The sequence below is a fragment of the Mizuhopecten yessoensis genome, unplaced genomic scaffold (genome assembly GCF_002113885.1).
Source record: "Mizuhopecten yessoensis strain PY_sf001 unplaced genomic scaffold, ASM211388v2 scaffold10815, whole genome shotgun sequence".
NCBI lineage: Eukaryota > Metazoa > Mollusca > Bivalvia > Pectinida > Pectinidae > Mizuhopecten > Mizuhopecten yessoensis.
The window spans coordinates 407,455-428,615 of NW_018408735.1; the positions used below are offsets into that span (position 1 = coordinate 407,455).

The 21,161-nt window shown below is 35.7% G+C and overlaps 1 protein-coding gene across 3 annotated transcripts; it reads left to right on the top strand.

Annotated features, from left to right (window-relative positions):
• The first annotated feature begins 1,093 nt into the window (after positions 1–1,093).
• On the top strand, positions 1,094–19,120 carry LOC110462630 (nuclear receptor subfamily 2 group F member 1-A-like). Of its 3 annotated transcripts, XM_021516684.1 has the most exons (5): positions 1,094–1,884; positions 3,240–3,767; positions 4,512–4,562; positions 15,037–15,081; positions 17,045–19,120. In XM_021516684.1, the coding sequence occupies exons 1-5, from the start codon at positions 1,428–1,430 to the stop codon at positions 17,317–17,319; spliced, it is 1,356 nt and encodes a 451-aa protein (XP_021372359.1). In that variant the 5' UTR covers positions 1,094–1,427; the 3' UTR covers positions 17,320–19,120. The 3 variants fall into 3 exon arrangements, with proteins under 3 accessions (XP_021372359.1, XP_021372361.1, XP_021372360.1); XM_021516685.1 differs by lacking the exon at positions 15,037–15,081 and having other exon boundaries at positions 1,097–1,884; XM_021516686.1 differs by lacking the exons at positions 4,512–4,562; positions 15,037–15,081.
• Positions 19,121–21,161: the final 2,041 nt, after the last annotated feature.

A 21,161-nucleotide genomic window follows, 5' to 3' on the forward strand; every position in this document is an offset into this window, starting at 1 on the left:
AAGTTTTTTTCAGCAAATAGATAATGTTTAGTATATGATATTTTCAATTTTTAAATAGCGAGAAAACGAGACAGACCAGATTTCATTTCAAATGTATTTAGCAGGAAGTGATGAATGTAACCTATGTCAGCATATCAGTGTTATTTATCTTAAAGACAATCTATTTATACATATACACTGGTATACAGAACAGTTGACAGGTTGCTCCACGTGTGTATCACCGCTACACAAGCCAGGGGCAGATTTTATTTGAAACAGTTTAATACACCTCCGCCAGACTAACTTTGTCCCTACAAACCCGATGTAATGCGGCGTGCCCTCTCGCCGCGGTTCGCTCAGGTCATGCCCGTATTTCAGATAAGATTGCGCAAGGGTTGTGATGGTGTCTAACTTCTAACTTATAATAAAGTACACACGGATGACCTCAGTTTAAGGTCACACACTATGTGTACAATATATACGTATACAAAGCATTGTATAATGTCTGTTTATTTTTAATAGAAAAAGCGATCACCAAGTCTTGTAAAATGATCGTGTCCCATGGTGGGTCAGTCACCCAGAGTGTATCACCACCCTAAACAAAGCGAGACAGAGTTTGTAAAGCCACATTTCTCTTTATATAAGGGTATTTATTATGCGGTAATCGTTACGCCGAGAAGCAGACGATTTTCCCCGAACAGACGTGAACACTTCATTCTGAAAGCCGAGTTCAATATGTAGACTAACCTCCCTCCTACTTGACACGTAAGGGTTGGATATTTCCCCTCCTCCTAAACTCGTGCCGATTGGACCAGAAACATACATGACCCAGGGCAGATTATGAGCGGCTGCAAGTGTGCGCAGGAATACGAGATTGATTATTGACAGACGTACGGCGTATAATAAATGGCGCTCTCAGCCAATGGGATCGCCTGCCCGTGTGCAGCGGCTATGCCCCCGATGGTTGGGGGCTATGACCAAGCGACAGCAATTGTCACTCACTAATACACTTCTTGAACCTAAATGACATCGCTTTCCTTATATGGAAGAGTGCCATAGAAACTCAACAGTTTTAATACTAGTGTCAGAGTTCAAAACATACAGAGTGCTACTCTAGGCCACCCACTCCTCGCATGGTAGAGATCGCGATTACTCCGCGCACAAGTCTCTCGCTGTTTCATATCTCGACTCTTTTAGAATATGATTATATTTACGATCCGACACATGGTTAAAGGTTGCCTCGTGGAGTGCTCCGTGGAGCAATGATCATCTACGTGAACAATGTTAGGTTGTGCTTCCTAGGAGAGTGGTAGACAGTCGTCGACACACAACGGCAGATGACAGCAAGTTGACTTGATCGGTTAGACCACGAACTTACCCGGTTGGTTACTTGACCCTTACTTACTATATAGACAGACACCAGTGTATGTACACTCTGCCACAATAATATGGCGATGACTGCATCACAGGGTAACCCTGTTACTGTGACTTCCTGGCCACGGGACCCCACGGAGGACTTGGGTACTACTCCACCTTTAGCGGTGCAGCCCCCCGCCCAGCCTCCACCGGTCACACCCACGGCCGTGACCCCGACACAGCCGCCACCCCAGACACAACCTGCCAATGTTCCAAATGGCACCGCTACGACACCTAATGGCACGTCCAGTTCTCCAGAGGCTAAACAACAACATATAGAATGTGTGGTGTGTGGGGACAAAAGCTCCGGAAAGCATTATGGTCAATTTACATGTGAAGGGTGTAAAAGTTTTTTCAAAAGGTCTGTGCGGAGAAATTTAACTTACACGTGCCGAGGAAATAGAACTTGTCCGATAGATCAGCACCATCGAAATCAGTGCCAATACTGTCGTCTCAAAAAGTGTCTGAAAATGGGGATGAGACGGGAAGGTAGGTCGCGCACTTGTCAGTCTGGTGGTTTCAACTCTCTTCTTTACCCCTCGGCTTCTTCAGATCCGCTGGCCCTACCCCATAACTCCGCCATCGGGAAGATGCAAGATCAATGTGCAGGTTAAAACCTTTACAAAAATAATTATTCATTTTCAGAATAAATTTCTGATGCATGAAATAGCTATACGAATAATCACAAATCTAAATTGAATACTTTGCTCTGTATTTGTTAAAAATTAGCTTTAAACTAATTATTATCACCCCCCGGAGGTCATGTTACGTACATTTAGTGCATTTATCTATATAATTAAGCGGAGTAATTTCGTTATCATCCATAACTTTATTGACAATAACATGCCATTTAACACGTGGAAGATTTGTTCACTGATAAATTATCTTTCTCCGGTTCGGGTAAATGATCAGGCTGTGGTTGCTGCTACTTTCGTTTTAACTACAATGAATTCTGTTCATTCATGCGACAAATTATAAGCCGATCAGCTAAAAAGAAACCATCATCACCGATAGTTCGTCGATAACCCGAAACAGGTTTAATATTAAAAAGAAATTCGACATAAATGAAATAACTAAAAACTAAAAACTTTACAGGATATTTTAAATTCAAATCATAAAAAAGATAAAAATAGAAAATAATGTATAAAGTGTGTATATGTTATATATAGTGATAAACACACACAAGTTTATACTGGTTATGTAATACAACTGTCTATATTTCGCCTACGCCATGATCCCGTCAAATGTCGTATAAACATGACCTTTACTAGCAGGGCTGATTCCCGGTAAACGCAGGTGTCTGGCTGCGAGCCTTGTGCAGCGTCGTGCACCATGACTCCCGTGTCAGACCTTTGCCCTTTCCCCTTGTAGTGTGATCCCAGAACCCTTCGTATTACACCCCAGACCCATTTACCCAAAAGTATTTTAACACATCTCTCTTCATAAAATTATCTGGATATTTATTTTAGTAACAGTTCCCTTTTACCTTAAAATATAGAAAAGTGGATTTTTAGTTTGTGATTAAAAGCATTTCTTACCTGCATCTTTTCAAACCGAAAACATTATTTGAGATGGACATTTTTATCACTTATTTTCAATTTTATTTACCTGCAAACATTGATCATTATTTTCTGACTTTGGCCCTTTATGGAAATCAACTTAATGTTTAAAATAACACCTTTGTTCTTCAGTGCCTTCACTGTCTTCCACTTGAAGGATTTTCATGTGGTTTTATTAAATTTTGAGCATTAAATCAAAATGTTCACTCAAACAAACGGAAATTTAATAATTATATAAAATTAGATATCAACAATTTTATGACATAATTTTCGTTTTCTTTCCAGCCGTACAGCGAGGCCGAATACCGCCCACCCAGCATCCCTTCCCTGGCCAAATGGCCTTCGGCACTGGTGACCCGTTAAATGGCCATACGTACCTGTCCAGCTTTATTTCCATGCTCCTAAGGGCCGAACCCTACCCTACTTCCCGATACGGACAATGTATGCAGACAAATAATATAATGGGCATAGAAAATATTTGTGAACTTGCAGCAAGGCTATTGTTTAGTGCTGTAGAATGGGCAAGAAATATTCCATTTTTTCCTGATCTTCAAGTTACGGACCAAGTGGCCCTCTTGCGACTAAGTTGGAGCGAGTTGTTTGTTTTGAATGCCGCTCAATGTTCCATGCCACTTCATGTGGCCCCTTTGTTAGCGGCCGCAGGTCTCCACGCCAGCCCCATGGCTGCGGACAGGGTTGTGGCTTTTATGGACCATATAAGAATATTCCAGGAACAAGTGGAAAAGCTCAAGGCCCTGCATGTGGATTCAGCGGAATACAGTTGTCTGAAAGCCATCGTTTTGTTTAGTTCAGGTCTGTATCTAAAACATTAGTCATCTTTTTATGTTTATACAATTTCACAAAATGTGTATTTATTAAAACATTTGATCTAAAATAAAGTTGTCATTTAGATCAAGTGTTTGTATATTGATAGTTGAGGAGGAAGTTGAAGAAAAAAACGACGTCTTATATTATTTTGTATTTTATTGAAGTCTGTCTAACTAGTTTATCAGTTCTAAATTGAAAATACAAATATTGCTTGCGGTCACAGTTGAAACAATTTTTGATTAAACATTTCGCAAACGTATAAACGTATGAAGCTCTATAACGACCCTGATAAGAACCGACCCATTGTAACAGTGAATGATTTTTGAATGCTCAGCTTTGTAATACAGTCACAATAGTTCACGCTCTAGTGCACAGCATGGTGGGATTCTCTCTACATAATGCCTTCAAAGCTCGCATAACTCTATTTCATTTAATATGGTTCACATTAATTTTTTTGTCTAATTCTGCTGAACTGTCTGTAGTTTTTGTCTCATTTTATTAAAAAGCAAAGGCGACAATTATCGAAACTATTGTCAGGCCAATTAAACCTATTAGACCCGAATAACATACCCGATAAACTGTTCAATGAGCGTAATTATTTCTACCCTTACAAAGTTGGAGGGATAGGGAGATTATTTGATGTTGTCATTAAACTGGTACACGAGGAATGTACACGGTGACAATGTCGTGACTTGAGCCGAGTGATGCTCACCTACTGTTTTCTTTTAGATCGCAAACCAGAGCCAGTTCCGTCACAAAGACCCACCATGAACGGTTACAGTAAGTACATCTCCCTTCCTCTATCTACCTTCTCTTAAATCTTTAAATTCTTTTCATTGAAGTTTTCCTTCAATCAAAGATTTCCTTTTTCATAAAACATACCAAACACTTAATTTCCTATCTTAAGATGAAAATGTCCAATAGTTGGTTCTGGCTTTTGGACACACGGAACTGGTCTGGGAAACGAATTGTACCATCGTTTTGTGTAACATTCACTGTTTAAATGTTATCTTCACCTCAAATATTATACTGTATTAGATATTTATATCTTTCTCGTATGTCTTAGCAAGAAATAAACAGTTAAGTGTCTTGTTGTCACTCATGGCAGATTATTGTATCGGTTTCTTTGTGCGTAAATCTTTTTCAGATAATGTGAAATTAAGTGTGTTAGAAAGCTAAAATGCAAGTTACAACCAGAAATATGAAGAATTAATGCCAAACAATAGAATTCTGTATTTACTGATAAAATGACAAGATTTGATACGTACTATAATTATATATACATTTACTATATCTTCATTCAACCTACAATCTATATAGTAAAAAATAACATGATAAAAATAAACAAAACAATATGTAATATATTGCTAAGGACAAAAGACATACTTTAATATATTGATATGTACATATCAGTGCCAGTTTATAATGAATTGATATATCCACATATAAGTCAAAACGTAACATAATTCAATATATATATATACATACACGAATTTATGTCATATATTGATTAATGTACACATAAAACATAATGTGATTAACCTAAAATATATCCACAAACGCGACTTTATGTCATATATTGATAAATGTACATATAAAACATAATGTGATACACGTTAATTATATCCACAAACACGACTTTATGTCATATATATATACCAAAATAAGTTTGCTATATGATATATAAAAACCAATTTATAATACAGCAAATACAAATTGAATCAAAGTCACGTATGGGTATAAACATCGTTGGCATTTAATACTTTACAAGAATTGTGTTATCAAAACATGCTTTGAGATGCCTGAAATAAATAATTTCACCAATGTCTTGGAATTATTAACACGCTATACACAGAAAAGAAATATATACCTATATAGGAAGTCTTTGTTTTCAAGACAGTGACTATTGTTTCATGTTAACTCGTCTATAACAGTATACACAACAGCTATATTATGTTTCCCATTCCACATGTTAGATAACGATATTCCTGATTAAACAGTAACATCACAACTAAAATTTCGTCTTTCAGAATAAGTTCTAAAATCACAAAGACATTTTTTTCTAACAGAAATCATTTTTCTTATTTGAAAAATTAAATGATAGTTTTTATATTATTTCCAGAATTTAGACTTTTCTTGTTCATCAATTTCAATTTTACACACACAGTAGTATTTCAACGGTAAAAATAAATTTTGACATGTATAATACCTTTAATTGTATTTTCTATTCTTACAAAGTTCAACAATCCTCGCCTTAAAAATAGAACATAACTTTCTATCTTTTGATGTGAACATATTTCACGATTTTTTCCTCTGTCTGATAAATGCCCCGTTTTATACGAGTGTGTTGTTGACTTTGCCGTCTGTAGTGGTGCTGACAGACAGGCCAGGAGGACACCCCTGTGACTTAACACAATGTCCTCAGACAGTATAATTCAACCGGTATTACCTCACCTACTATGTACCAGAGCACAGCTGGCAAGAAATCAATGTCCTTTAAACAGTGCATCCTGGTTACCGATATACACTTCGAGATCCTTATGTTACACAATGTAAATAGATAAACCCATAAACGAAGTAAAAACGCCATATCGCTCCTACACCTAGAGAGGCATAATGCTTGTTTCGTTAAAACAAAACCATTATGAATGACTATGTAATAAGGTTCCACCAATAAGCTACATATTGTGTTCCTCTGTATATTATCATATCATTTTTGTATAACAGGTCTTTGGCAACATGTTAAAAGAACATTATCGCAACTATTTATTATATATATCCTTCAGGAAGGTTAAGTTATCAATCTTATTTTTAACTTTTTTACATTTTATTTAATTATAGATATTCTACTGCCATGTACGTTAGTTTTTTTATTTACATAAGTTATACAGACCTAAGCTGCTAGGACTGATAATTCAGACTCCCTACTAGGCCTTTGCTGCACTTCTTTAAACCTGATATATTTACACTTTAGTGTGTGGGACAAATTGGCAGTGTGCTGTGATAGGGGGTTGATGAAACTGGTTTGGGGGAATCTTTACTTTCCCACGCACTCTCCGTCTGGACTTTCATCGGTGGATCCATGGTCACCTGTGTCCAATCAAAATTATCTTCCCCCTAAAATAAACACGCGTATCAATTAGTGTAAACATAGTAACCTAATATTCTCAAAGTTCAATTTGGTAAGCCGTTAGGCAAAACGAATTCACAATGTGTTACAGTATCGCGGAGGGCAAACGTCTTTAAATTTAACTCGTATGTATATATGTATTGAAAGATGCGTCTGGAAAGCAAATCAATGTAAAATTCTAAAGACGAAAGATTAAAGTAAAATTGTTTCTTCATCATCATCCACTCATTGAGTGCTTTCATCCATTAAAACATTACACAGAGTTACTGGATCTGAACGTTAAATGGGACCTCCCAACCTGGCTACTCCATACCAAATGCCCCCTAACAGATACACTCAGTAGAGTGGAACGTTTTAGGGTTTTGTTTGACACCTTAGGGTTCTGGTAAATGTTCTTTTTCTAGGGGTTACAGTACAACAACTTTTGATTTGTTCCGAATACGACACATGTTGTAACTGATTTATAAAGCAAGCAAAATTCTGTGAATCAAAAGTGAAACTTTAGCAGTGTATATGACATACTATGTAATTTGGTTGGACTTTCCCCAGTACAGTTTACAGTGCTACATGTACATAATAAACTGGCGAGGAACACCATTACTCAGGTATCTTAACATGTAAATGATCGATGGCGCTGAGGTGATACCGGGAACTTCACTCTTAATTCAGTTTGGAGATGGTCACGCATTTCGAAATTGAAACTTGGCACGGTAGTAGATTAATTACAGGAGTTATCGCTCAGCAAACGTAATGGGGCGTTATTTTAAGTATTGGTAATTTCATTATCTAAAAGGTGATATATACATGAGCGTTAAGGTCATTAAAATCGCCACACAAACTGTCACATATGACGGTAAATGGCAACTACCGCGTATATATAATAGTGTAGGGGCAGAGGCGACATCATAAATGTCCACTCTCGTTCTATCAGTTGAAAATGAATAAATAATAGCGAGTCGTCCATTCGATCACGGTTTTAGCTTGTTTAGTTCCTTGATAACCGAACCTTCCTTGTAAGTAATGGAGACAGACCCTTTTCACCATATAGTAGTTTAGTGGTCCCACTGTTATTTAAACCTAACATGCATTTTGTTATGATATTTAAATATTATTTTTATATCTTTTACTACGGATATCAGATTCTTCTATAATCTTGCTTGCAACAGAACAAGTCGATTCAAGCCCGTGCGACTTGGCCGGGCTCCAGACTTTTGCACAAATTCGCCGATTTGTTTGGCGGTTACGTGAGGCGGATTATGTCAGAGTTGAGCAACTGACAAGAAAGATATGCAGTACTAACGACCTACTGTGGGTCACAGGCCGCCCCTCTCTGTGTGCAAGAAAGCAAGTTTGCAGTAGATAAAACGTTGCTTCTGGCTACGTAGGGCCTGTCGTCTGTGAACACTTAACAATTTCACTACACGTGCTTGCATGTGAATATTCGTTACCTAAACATCCTGTATATTTTCATATCAGGAAACTCTTATCGTTAAATTACGTATGTGCTAGAACGAAAAACCAATAAAATACCTATTGCCTTTTCGACAGAACAATATCCGCCAGTGATATAGAGCAACGGAAAAGTTTAGGTAAACATTAAGTACGGAGTGTTAGTAAAGTATTATGCAATACACGTATATGCAGGTGATGGTCTACATGGCGGCCATGCTCTTTTAAAAATATACAAAAACTTCGTCTGCTATTCATGGCCAGTTCACGCTGTATATACAGTCAAACAAGCACTGATTTAATTCCCGTCGTCGTCCAAGAACTGACAGTTTGAAATATTTCATGTTTCCCAAACTGTCAAGCTCATGAGGCAGGAATTTGGTATATTTATTTGACTAGATGACAGCGGCCTGCCTCGCCAGGTCTGGGCCAGATTGTCACGGTCTGGCGACCCCCATACATACACACTGACTGTTGTGTCTACTGCTCTACACATGGCCTGACTAATCCTTACATTTAAACATTTAAATGTACGAAATTGTCTTATTTATTTGCATCACGTTAACTTACGTGGTAAGAAACTAAGATGCGTTAGTGTTAGCTCATGACTTTAGATAACTCCTCCGCGAGGTTTGGTATTAAGCGATTGTAGTTTATACACCCCCAAACACTCATCATAACTTGTGTTTTCCTCGGCGTTATTGATAGCATACTCGCGAGTCAATTTTAATGTGTTAACTAGGTCAAGATTTTAAGTATAGATACATGTGCGTGTCTCGTTCTAGAGGTCACACTACAAGCCCGACGTGTGCCATCTGTTTCTACATGTTGTTAAACGTAGTTTGCGATTCATATCAGTGTATGTGGATTTTAATTCGACCAGATCAATACCACTGTATGTTCATAACTTGTGTAATTATACACAGTAACCGTAACTGTTTCAGTGCGACACCCGATCGTATAAAGTGCACGTTCAGCTGCTGTAGCTTATGTGACACTGACAACGATACGTAAAGTCTACTTCGGTTTACACTGTTTCCTCGATAGTTATATACATATGATGGAAGATTATATGTTGTGTCCCATAAGTAATTATGTTAACGTGTTTGAGGATACAATGACAAAACATGTTTTATGCAATATATGTAAATATTCAGCATAGATGAATAACCAGTAGCCAATACAATAGTGTGACTGATTCGTAAAAACTAGTACTGTATGTGTGTATGGTCACCAATCTACTATAGCAACTATATATACACGTGTATATATAGTTGTTTGTATATTTGTATATTTGTATATTCATAATCACTTACGTGATAACTATCGATGCAGACAAAATTATTTTTTCAGTTACCTGTCCCTATTTCTATACAGTATAAGTACTGTATATCTAACTGTACTTGAAGCTTGATGTTTTGCAAAATTCCTAAATTTCCTTTTCAATATCATGTATATCCAAATTTTGGTTAAAAAACTCGCGTGTGTCTGAACATTTCATACACTTGAATATAAAATAAAATACTTTCATAAACAATGAAACGTATAAATTCTAGGGAGGGATAATTGAACAATATGTTTATAAAAAACAACCATCCATTTTCACTGACTGACCGATCCCCTTAAGGGTTTTACAAAAGAGACAAAACGCCAATCAACGAGCAAAGTTCATGTTTTCAAACATTTCATCAAAAAATAACCAAAATATCTAGTTTATATAAACTGACATAGAACTTAAATACTAGAAGTATGTTGTCACGCAGGGTTGATTAAATCAAACATTAATTTATTTCTTATATACAAATTTTAATTCTTTATTGTACGTTATATATTAATTAAAATAGAACGCTGAGTAATTATATGCATGACCGACTCATAAATGATGACAGTAATACAAACCACCGTTGTTTCTAGATAAGAATAACTCGCACTTTTATTCTTATAAGTTAATAGAACATTACTTATAATAGATGCAGTCTAATATGCAGCATTAAGTTGCTTTAACAGCTAACGTTTTGGTCTTTTAATGAGAATATCAATGATCAGCTTTATATAAGAAGTAAATAAGAGTTTAACACGGAAAAAAATAATATATTTTGATTAATTTATAAACATATCTTGTAGAATGGGATATTTTCTAAATTGTAAATGAAGAGAAAATATATCAAAGTGGTTACATAACATTCATTTAAATATTTCGTCTTTATCACAAAAAAACCCACATTTTTAATATGTGACAGATGGTTTGGCATAATGGGAAATTCTTAATTGCCTTAAATGTTAATTTTGAGAAACCTAACATATTCCCTTTTGATATTACAATGAGTGTAGTTTTGGGGTTAAACTAACACCTTATCAGTCCCTTGTATGGATATCACCCTGTTTCTACCTAATACATGTTTCAAAAATGTTCCAAAACTTTATAACTTAAGTAAAATTAATAATCTTCTCGTGAAGTGTTTGGTGTTAAATTGACGGAGTGGTTTGAAGTTTAAGAGTAACTCGGTTTTTACTGCAGTATCCTTTAAGGAAATGTTGGAAGACCTTGACATTTGTGTTATAACACTTTAACGCGTTTGCTCTGCTGCATGATAATATGCAGAGTGAGGTAGTGTGGTAAAACTCCCGCCCGGCTAATGACAAAGCCAAACCAGAGCCATTACTCGCTAGCTATCGTTTTGTTGTGTTGAGAAGTAATTTTTCCTGACATGACCGCAATTGTTAATTTCTCAACACAACGCACCAGAAGTCTGTTTTAATAAAAACCAAAAATCAATATCACAGATAAATCCCTTACAGATCTCATCGGAGGGCTGGTTTTTGGACCGCTGTCTTTGGAGTTTTCTTTCAAATTATGCAATTCATATTCTCTGTCATAATTTGGCTATGTATGGATTTCAACAATGCAGGGATTTAGATGTAATATCTTTCCTTTTACAAAAAGTGTAACGTAACATTTACGTATGCGTTCTGTGTCGTTCTATCTCGCGGTGATACCCCGCGTGGTGCTGAAATCATTATACAGCGGTGAAAGGCGCGAACCTGACGTTTTAAAGAATGGGGTCACGTGAGGGTGACCGCTTATGACATTGCTGAAAGAGACACCCTTCATTAATCCACGGCAAGCCAATACTAGCCCCCTGTATGTGTTAGGCATGCCAGTGCACTCATGCATCTGTGAGGCATATTCCCCGAATAAAAAGTCAAAAGACAACGTTCAAGTTCTGGCTGAAGTGCCACATGTTAATTGTATATGACAGAGAAGGGAAGGACCACCGTAGAACCCTGAGGTTAGGCATTTTCAAGTACTGCATTTTAAAGCTAATAGAAGTTTTGTTGCCGCTAAACTCATTGTTTAGGACTAGCAGAGTGACAATTGGTTTTCATATTCTTTTCATTTTCTGGTGAAAGAACCATAAAATAATTATTCCAGTGAAATAAGGAGGTGATTGAAACAAGGCTATGTTTTCTCTCATGTGTAAATATTTGAAGGAACTAAATATTCTTTTATATTAAAAAGGAAAACAAATATACGTTAGCTACCAAATACAAATTTATTTAGTTTTGTAAATGAAGAATAAATGGAATAGATTTTAAAAGTTGTTTTAACGAGAATTGTAGTAAGATTATAATGATTTTCCTCGTATATCACAATTTTCTCTGTATCTATTCTCTATCAGAAAACAAGCCAGCGCCTGTGATAATGTATCATTTTACAATTTTATAATTGTTTGATGTTTCACTTTGCTTAGATCATATCAAATAAAACAGATATTATCACGATGAAAATATAAAAAGGTTATTTTGTTAATAAAGCATCGAGATTGATCTCTAAATAGAATCATGTAACATTTATTTGCCTCATAATAGATTAACATGGATTTTATTTAACAAATTTAGACAGATTTGTTAGTCATTGAAGCATGATAAATGCTTCGGCCTTGCTTGGTTGGCCTTCCATTGTTAAAATTTTATACAGTTACGCCTACTTTCTCCCTCTCTATCAAGTCATCAATTCTTGTTGATAAAACACACGGAATAAACCGTTACAAATCTCATTGAGGGATACAACCGTAAACGTAGCTCAATATGAAATCAGCTGAAAGATTATACCACTGCAGCGGCAAGTGAACAGTGACAAATGAGAATATATAAATACTAATTTGTTCGGTCAGGTGTGCCAACCTTGCTCGCCAGGATCTCGGGCTATCAATCAATATCCGCGGATCAAACTCGACACTAATCAACTCGAGTCCATTTAATGCTGAAACTTAATAATTTCCCTACAAACATGATCACCACTTAAAGATTTGTTCTTGTCAATTGACAATGTTAACTACAAAATCATCAAGGTGGTGATTCGCAATCGGATTTATTTATTGAAATTTTATCATGCCATTTGTATTTTATGGTGCCATTTCTGATTTGACTATTTGTCAATACATTTGATGCATCTGGTCGTGATGTAGAACGGTTAGGGAAATCTAGTTATTAAAAACCATCACAGCATGTTTACACAAAACATTTGTGCACATAAATTGACATGGTATCGAACACACACAATCTGATACAAACAAATCATCCGTTACGGTTGGTTTGTTCAATTCACAGGTAGCGATATACATTTGATTATACAAAGTTTTATTTACCCGCGTGCGACTAAACACATTTTCATTTACTAAGGATAAGGAAATGCGAGTTGGCACTGAACAAATAATTGTACTTAACAAATCATCAAATGTAATCGAAGAGCATTTATTTATTCAATTTAGCAATATCAATAAGAAACAATACGTTTAAGTAATTCAAATTGAAAAGACATTGATACACCATAGCAACTAAGATGATATACTGATAAACTCAGAAATAATATTTACATTCAGTGACATCGAGAAATTAAATGTACTTACTGTCATTATTGTTATTTTCTTAAACAATATTTACACTCACTGATATCGAGAAATTAAATATGATAACATTCATAGTTATCGTTTTGTGTTTTACCGGATATTTTTTTTTATATTCTTATCCTCAATATGTTAGTGTCGTTTAAATAATATTCCCAATAAAAACGACAGCCATTTAAATACTAATATAGACATTGCAAACAGAAATGAAATTTTAAATTTAGTATGAGCAGAAACAAACCAAAGGGCGTACATTTGTATAGTAATGATCTAGATTAGCAACAGACACAACAAAATACCAAAGTGTTATATAAATAGTCTAACCGCCATAGAGACATTATAAAATGCAGCGGTGAAGTGGAGTGGTATGGCGGTGTACATACGTATGAGCTATTCGTCCCGTCTACAGGGGTATAGCTGTGCAATATTCTGCAGTGTTATCAGCCAGCTCTAGACACTGTATAACTATTACCACACCACCAGATTAGTCCTACCTAGACACTCACACACATATGTACTGTACATATATATTTGCTAACATGTTCAACTACAGCATGCATTTGCCATACTTGAATTATTTAAATATATATATATACCTTGCACCATAAACCCGGCCTTGTCCTCTTCCTTAAACTTCATACTTATCGCTGTATTTGACATCAAGGTAATGAGAGAAAAAAAATCCTATTAAATCTAACGTTTGATAATTACTGCATTCCTCAAAATCGTAAAACAAATTGTTTTCATGGGCGAAGCGGTACAATAGCAATATTATTTTTCGACATCAGGGTCGCTTGTTGTAAACTTGTGTTGATTGAAATGTTATCTTATGTGTCTGTGTGTTGTATATTTATAATGATAATGGAATACTAATATGATAACAGATCTAAGCTTTTCATTTGAATTCGCAAGATTTTTCCAATTCCTCTTGTATATGTTTATATTATAATTCATATTTATATCTAACAAAGGATCTTATGGAGTCATACGGATAACAATTTTATGTTATCTTGATTAGATAACACAAACGTTCTCACGCTTGTAGCATCTATAGTTAGCTTGTAAATACAGCTGATAATATTGATGACGTACCCTAAAATTGGGTTAATGATAAACCCACGTGTTAAGTTATAAAATATGTTTCTATAACAAGTACAAATTATATTTAAAACAACACACTTATTTGCTTTTCTTCCCTATTATTTTAAGACACTTTCTACTAAAGTATATATTCAATGTTTAATATCAATACATACATGCTGATATTTTTATTGTTATTAATCGAGACAATGAAAACAAATTCATTTGCATTGTTGTATAGTTAATTGTTGTACTCAGAATTTGAAATAGATTGGACGTACTTAGCTGCATGGACTTACATTTTTATGTATAGTTTTAAACATTTTTTCATATTAAATTCCAAATATTAAGTAAACATTATTTTTACCGACCCATAAAATTAATCATTCCTATGAAATGTTTGAAAACGCTTGTATGAAAACTTATAATACTAATTTCATGTTTTACCACGAATTAATATTAACCTACATAAAGGGTAAAAATAGTGAAATTAATATTATAAAAAAGATATACAATGGATCGTTCTATAAACATACCCTATGAATGATTTGAAATAAATACATGCGAAATTTGAAAATTCATTGTAGTTATAAATTGTATTCACCAACAAATTGTCAAAATATTCTATCAAATTATTATAGCATTTATCCTTGGTTTTTCCCAACATGAACTGGTATCTGTTCCTTAGGCTGGCCTCAATACCAAGTCTACGCCACACGGGTATTGAATAGCGGTATGTTCTTTTTTCTGCGAAATGTTTCTAGCTCGTTAACTCCCAAGTAATGTAACGCCTCCTGGGGTCAGATCTAATCTCTATACACCTTCTATGCCAGGCACGTCACGGGTCAGCCGATCACAATTGCTAACTAGCGCAAGGTGTGTACAAAGGCCTATCTCGCCATCTTAATTAGTCTGCGAGAGCAGAAGAACTTTGGAAATATACTTTTTTGATTATTCTCTATATGATTTGTCCGCTGGAATTATACCCAATTTTTACTGACTATGTGACAGCAAAGTATACGCATATGTCCTCCCTGAATAATTTATGATGGACGTTGTTTAATGTTTTTATTAATAATTAATACATGTCTTAACTACATTGAGTAATTAAAGTAGATAATTGAAACTTTGCAATCTGAATTGGAAATCATCAATGTGGGACGTGTGCATTCTTTGTTATATATAACTGTATACAACCAAGTACTAAAACGACGACATTCTAAACATAGAGTTACAGTCTTAAAAATTGTCAAAATATTTTATCTATACCGACAATTGTTTTTAAAACTTTGAATTTCTACAACTAAATCCTATTTTAAAATTATTTTGTTCACTTAAATTAAATGCAATTATACAATTACAAGATTTAATTAAAATTCAACCTCATTACTAGTGCAAATGTAATTTTATTCTGTCAAATCAACCTGAATGGAGTGGGCCTTATTTTAAGTATTCTGATATATATATATATTTGATTATTTTTTAACAAACACTATACTAAACTGTTTTACAATATCATCTTATAAAATGTCTATAATCTGTTGTGTGATCTAATATCGGGTTAAACAAAACAACTGTATTACATCAAAAGGTTAAGTAGTTTTTATGCTGTTGTCTGTTATCATATTAATTCAGGTTATTGAAAAGCATCGCTACCAGTTCTACCTTGAAGGTTTGCTGTACTTTTGTGCGGTTATTCCACAGCAAATTAAATTACTGGAGCAGTATTGGCATCAATTGTCATCGTTGGTTGATTTACGACACCAATATTTGTTTAACGATCAAGCTATCACTAATATCCCCCGAAAGTGTGCATACATTTTAATGCTGATATATTTATGATAAAGTTTTAGGGGTGCCCTAACGCGTTCGTTGTGAAACTGAGCGTGTCAATTCTTTAATAATGTTAATAATTTCAGCCGTAAAACTCAAATTGAAAATTTATAATCTAAATTCTTTCTGTTAGTCGCCTCTTGTACTTCAAAGTGTGATGAGGAAACAAATTGTGTACTCCGTTCTATTCTAGTGCTACTTTTATTACCAGTATCTTGCGCGTAAAAGTACATTTTATTTATCTCGCCTGACGACAGTAATAAAATCTAGACACGTAATATATTACTTTCCTTATATTTCCATAAAACTTAATTCCAAAAATGTGTCAAATTTCCACAATAGCGGTTAGGGTGGGGCAGTCCTATAGTTCATACCAATAGAGGGCAACGTTTTACAAAAAAAAACAAAAAAAACATTTATGTTCAAAAAACATACTAAAGATATAACAACTTTGTGTCAGAAAATAAAGTGCCATTGTGAGATAATTAAAAAGGAAACTAGCATTAAATCACAATGAGGAATTAATGTAAGAGAAAGGGACTAACTATTAAAAACAATAAATATATAAAAACGAAAATAAAATAACAATAACAGCTTTTCAAAACATATGAAAGGATGTCAACATATACCAACTTATTAGAACCTTTATAATAAATAGAATACCAGGACATATGTTGAGTCGATCCCAAACAGCACATGGTGTTATACGAGGACAAGAGAGGGACGTATCGTGCCCCAGTGCCCTTAATTGTCAATCTGGACCATTGTTTGCTGTGTATTGATTTAACGAAGAACAATCTTTAAGGAGATGTTCCTTATATCGTATAATGTCATTACCATAACACTGTTGTTTGTCACTACAGATGCCTGTGGTCTTACGGATGCTAACCACGTGGAGAGTATTCAGGAGAAGTCGCAGTGCGCTCTGGAGGAGTACGTTCGCAGCCAATACCCGAATCAGCCCACTCGCTTTGGCAAGCTCCTCCTACGACTACCCTCCCTGCGGACCGTCAGCGCCCAAGTCATCGAGCAACTCTTCTTTGTTCGTCTGGTCGGAAAGACACCCATCGAAACTCTTATTCGAGACATGCTGCTCAGCGGGGGGTCCTTCAACTGGCCCTATATGGCTATACAATGACATTTACAGTGAAAAGGCAAAACGAAAGTTCTGCCGCCGAATGCTACCATACTACTCAACACCTAGTCTTTCCAAAAGGTTATTCTTAAAAAAAAATCTTGAAGATTTTGTTACGTTTTGAAACGTGCACTGTCCCCCGTGACGTATAGCCACGTGCACTGTCCCAAGTGACGTGTACCCATCCTGTGCTGCTTGCGGTGAGGAGGTGAGGACAGGTGATGAGGACGTCTGTTAAAGGTTGTTATGTCGCACATACTCTAGGGGTGACGGAATGACACTTCCGAGTCCCGCGTACACACGCTGATGTGATTCCATTTATATTACTCAAGATTGTCTATAAGACAAACGACATTTATCATCCACATCCATTTTCAACCGATTAGGGCAGCGGAGGCTCCAGTGTATCCCCGGTGACAAGTTATTATAAGTCACACAGTGAACGCTGGACATCCGGGGGTCCGGGGCTCACGCACCGCGATATACGCTTCTTCATATCTAGTATTACACAGAGGATACCGGAGATTATCTCCAGTGATGTTGCAGTCGTACAAAGGAACACCTTCCCTGGTCTGCCAAATTACAGAGATTATAGTCAAAGCGTGTTCATACAATACAATTGGAACATTATTATAGGATAAATTAGTAATGCATAGTTACCTAGGATAGCATTGGCCACTCTCGACGTTATAAACGATTTTTTTTTTGAGACGACTAATATGGTCGGGTTATATCTTTCTAGGAAATTATAAAGCATTATTTTTACCCGGATTCCAGGAATGTGCCCTTTGTTCTACTGCAATGAAGAACATCTTTGAAAAAGAGGTTCTAAAATAAACTACTTCCGTGTACGAGGGCAGCTGTGAAAGGATTTTAACATTTATTTGATGCCCTGAAGCTCTAACACTTCATTTCTCAACATATTGACATTTTGGGGCTCAAGAGTTAATAATGGAAATTAGTAGAGACATACTTTATGTTTATATTGTATTGTTTACATGTCCATGGAGGTTCCAAACCTTGTTGTGTGTCACTGTTTATCATATACGTGGAAATACTATCTTTTAAAGTGGTATCTATCCTTTCGTTTGCATCCAAAGATTCAGTATCTGTATGTTTATTTGGATCTTCAGAAATTTCCAGCATATTAAAATGTACATTTTTCTTCACAATCATGTTTATTATGATATTTTGTGCGGCTCAAAGCATAAACACCAAAAGCCGTGTACCTGTTTATTGTGTGTCTATTATGTACTATTTGGTTCAAAACCACTGTTTATAGATTGACAGTTGCAGTTATGTCTTAATTACTAATACATTTTTTTCGGAGGAATGAATTTTTCATTTTTCCAATACTATTCCCTTAAACAGTATATTTAGAACGGATATAGGGTTAGAGTTGCCACCTCTTGTTTCTATTGTTAACGAGTGGTGGCGCAAGTTGAGCTGCTGATGACAGCGCCACCTACTAGACGCAATTTATAAGCTGAAAGCTGACACCAAAGGTTTTTGTCATAAATGAAATATTATGTCATTTATAAAACGTGAGAAAGAGTTGTGAAGAGAAAACGTGCGAGATAGTATGTATATGTAGTGTATGAGAGCGTATAGACGAGTTCCTATATTTCGAATTAGATTCGTACTCTGGGCGTGTGGGAAGGGGCGAAATGTGCCGCTGAGAGAGGTTTTGTGTTCCGCTATAAATCGGCAAATAATGACTCGTATTGTTTTGTGTTGTGCTACCGGTGTCCGAGACACTCGATCTACCTACTGCTTATACTTGATTAAAGTGTTGTAAACTCCCGTCATTGTTGTCCTCTTTTTATCTGTCTTCCACGACTCATACACATACACTGTTTCTTACTTAACACAGAATGGTGTCATCGATACTACTTTGGGAATAAATATTTTGAAGATTTTAACATTCATCTTTATAAACGTAATTGACAAATTTCAGGGTTGCTTTTTTCTATAATTTCCAAAGTTGATTCGTTTTCTTCACTTTTACTTAAATAGGATAAATTTGTCAAAAAATGTAGTTATTTCATAGCGATGAATGTAGTTGGTTATATCATTTCTCCTTTTAACAGAAACCTGTTAAACTGATATTAATGTAATTGTTGTGTTAACACTTATGATATTAGTAATAATTTACATACTAAATTACAATTTACACCTTATCAACATTTAGCTTGTGACCACTTTAGATTTCCTACTCCTGAAGCAGTATAGTTGCAAAGAATAAGTAAGCCTTTCATGTCATCCACATGTGGATACAAAACTTGGATGTGATTTCATTGGTCAATGTTCTTATCATGACGTCGTATGATACGTCATATACTATGCGCCAATACCTTCCATGCTAACGTCATGATTCAAGCATTCCTCCGGTCGTAAAGGAAGAAAGATGGCGTGAAATTAGGAGGAAGCTTTGGGAGGAAAAGATCCCCCTCCCAACTTATGATGATTAGCAGTGTATGGTACTCTCGTTAGAAAATTATCATATAGTTAAAAATGAGATCATTTTCTAAACATTGTGTCTTTAGCAGTTTAATGATTTAAACAAGTTAGATAAACATGACAACCAATCGATCGAGAATATGCATGTGGCCTGCAAACAAACTTGTATGTTATTCAGCACGCATAATTATATAAAAAAAAACAAAATTGTAAGTAGAAAAAAGTAAAAAAATGCAATTTCGTAAGATTGTGTTTCATTTTGACTTGATGTGCATCTTTTTTGCCATGATGCATTTCTATGCATGAAACAGAATAAATACATGTTTATACATAGCGTCTTCTATACATACTCACACAAATAGATACCGTAGGCGAATGTATAAACTGTATGAAAAGCTAAAATACCAAGGAGTGGTAACATTTTCATAAAATTTCAAAATTATTTCAATTGGCAGTCTTCTATTCAAACTCATACACAGGGTGAATGAAATGTAATTTCTTGTGCAACATGTCAGTGTGTAGCACCTCAATAGCGGCACCATTGGTCTAGTACAGACAAAACTAGTCCAATCTACGCCAGTCTGCTCTACTGTGTTATTTATTAAATACAACAGTGTTACATTATTAATGCAACTGGAATTCAACTCCCGTCATTTTAAGTCCGGAAACCACAACTACCCAGCCTCCTGACATAACATTGAATTAGCTCGGCAGACGGCAGGGCGGCCTGTCCATTACAATGGACATTTGTAGTCGCTATCTCTCACGAAATTACCACTGATTAAAACACCACGGTGACCTATGAAATCGTAGTTAATAGTAAAAACAAACTCGATACAAACCAGATTCAGTTTCGGCCACTTGTAACTTGGACGAATGTAGAATTTGGCGAGCACAAATGATCAGCTGGAGTGTACAATGATGAACCAGGTACAAACCAGTGGTACAGATAGCAGGCTGATTTATTAGGAAGACTATTGACGAAAAAAAGCACCATACTTGATCGGTAAATCTTTGAAATATCTGTAAAATTGAACAATAACAAGACGAGAAAAATAATCTCCGTACCATCTCGTCTCGGCGAGGATCTCAGGGACAACTGATTTATGGCAGAACAAGAAGAAATACAACACAGAAATATCGGACGTCAGACAATGGGAGTCACTCGATACCAAGTCCCCAGAGGACGCGTAATAATGTCCCCACAAGTTTGTACGTATAATTGGGAATATGATGTAGCTTAGTTCTGATGAGGTATGGGAGGCACCATCCCACTCCATATAAACCCCGGGTAATTTCTCTACAGGTGTGCAGTTTAAAAACCCAGGGAGGGGTGCGTATTACAGCCCCGATGGGCTGAAGTCAGTAGTGTACAGCCTTTTGTC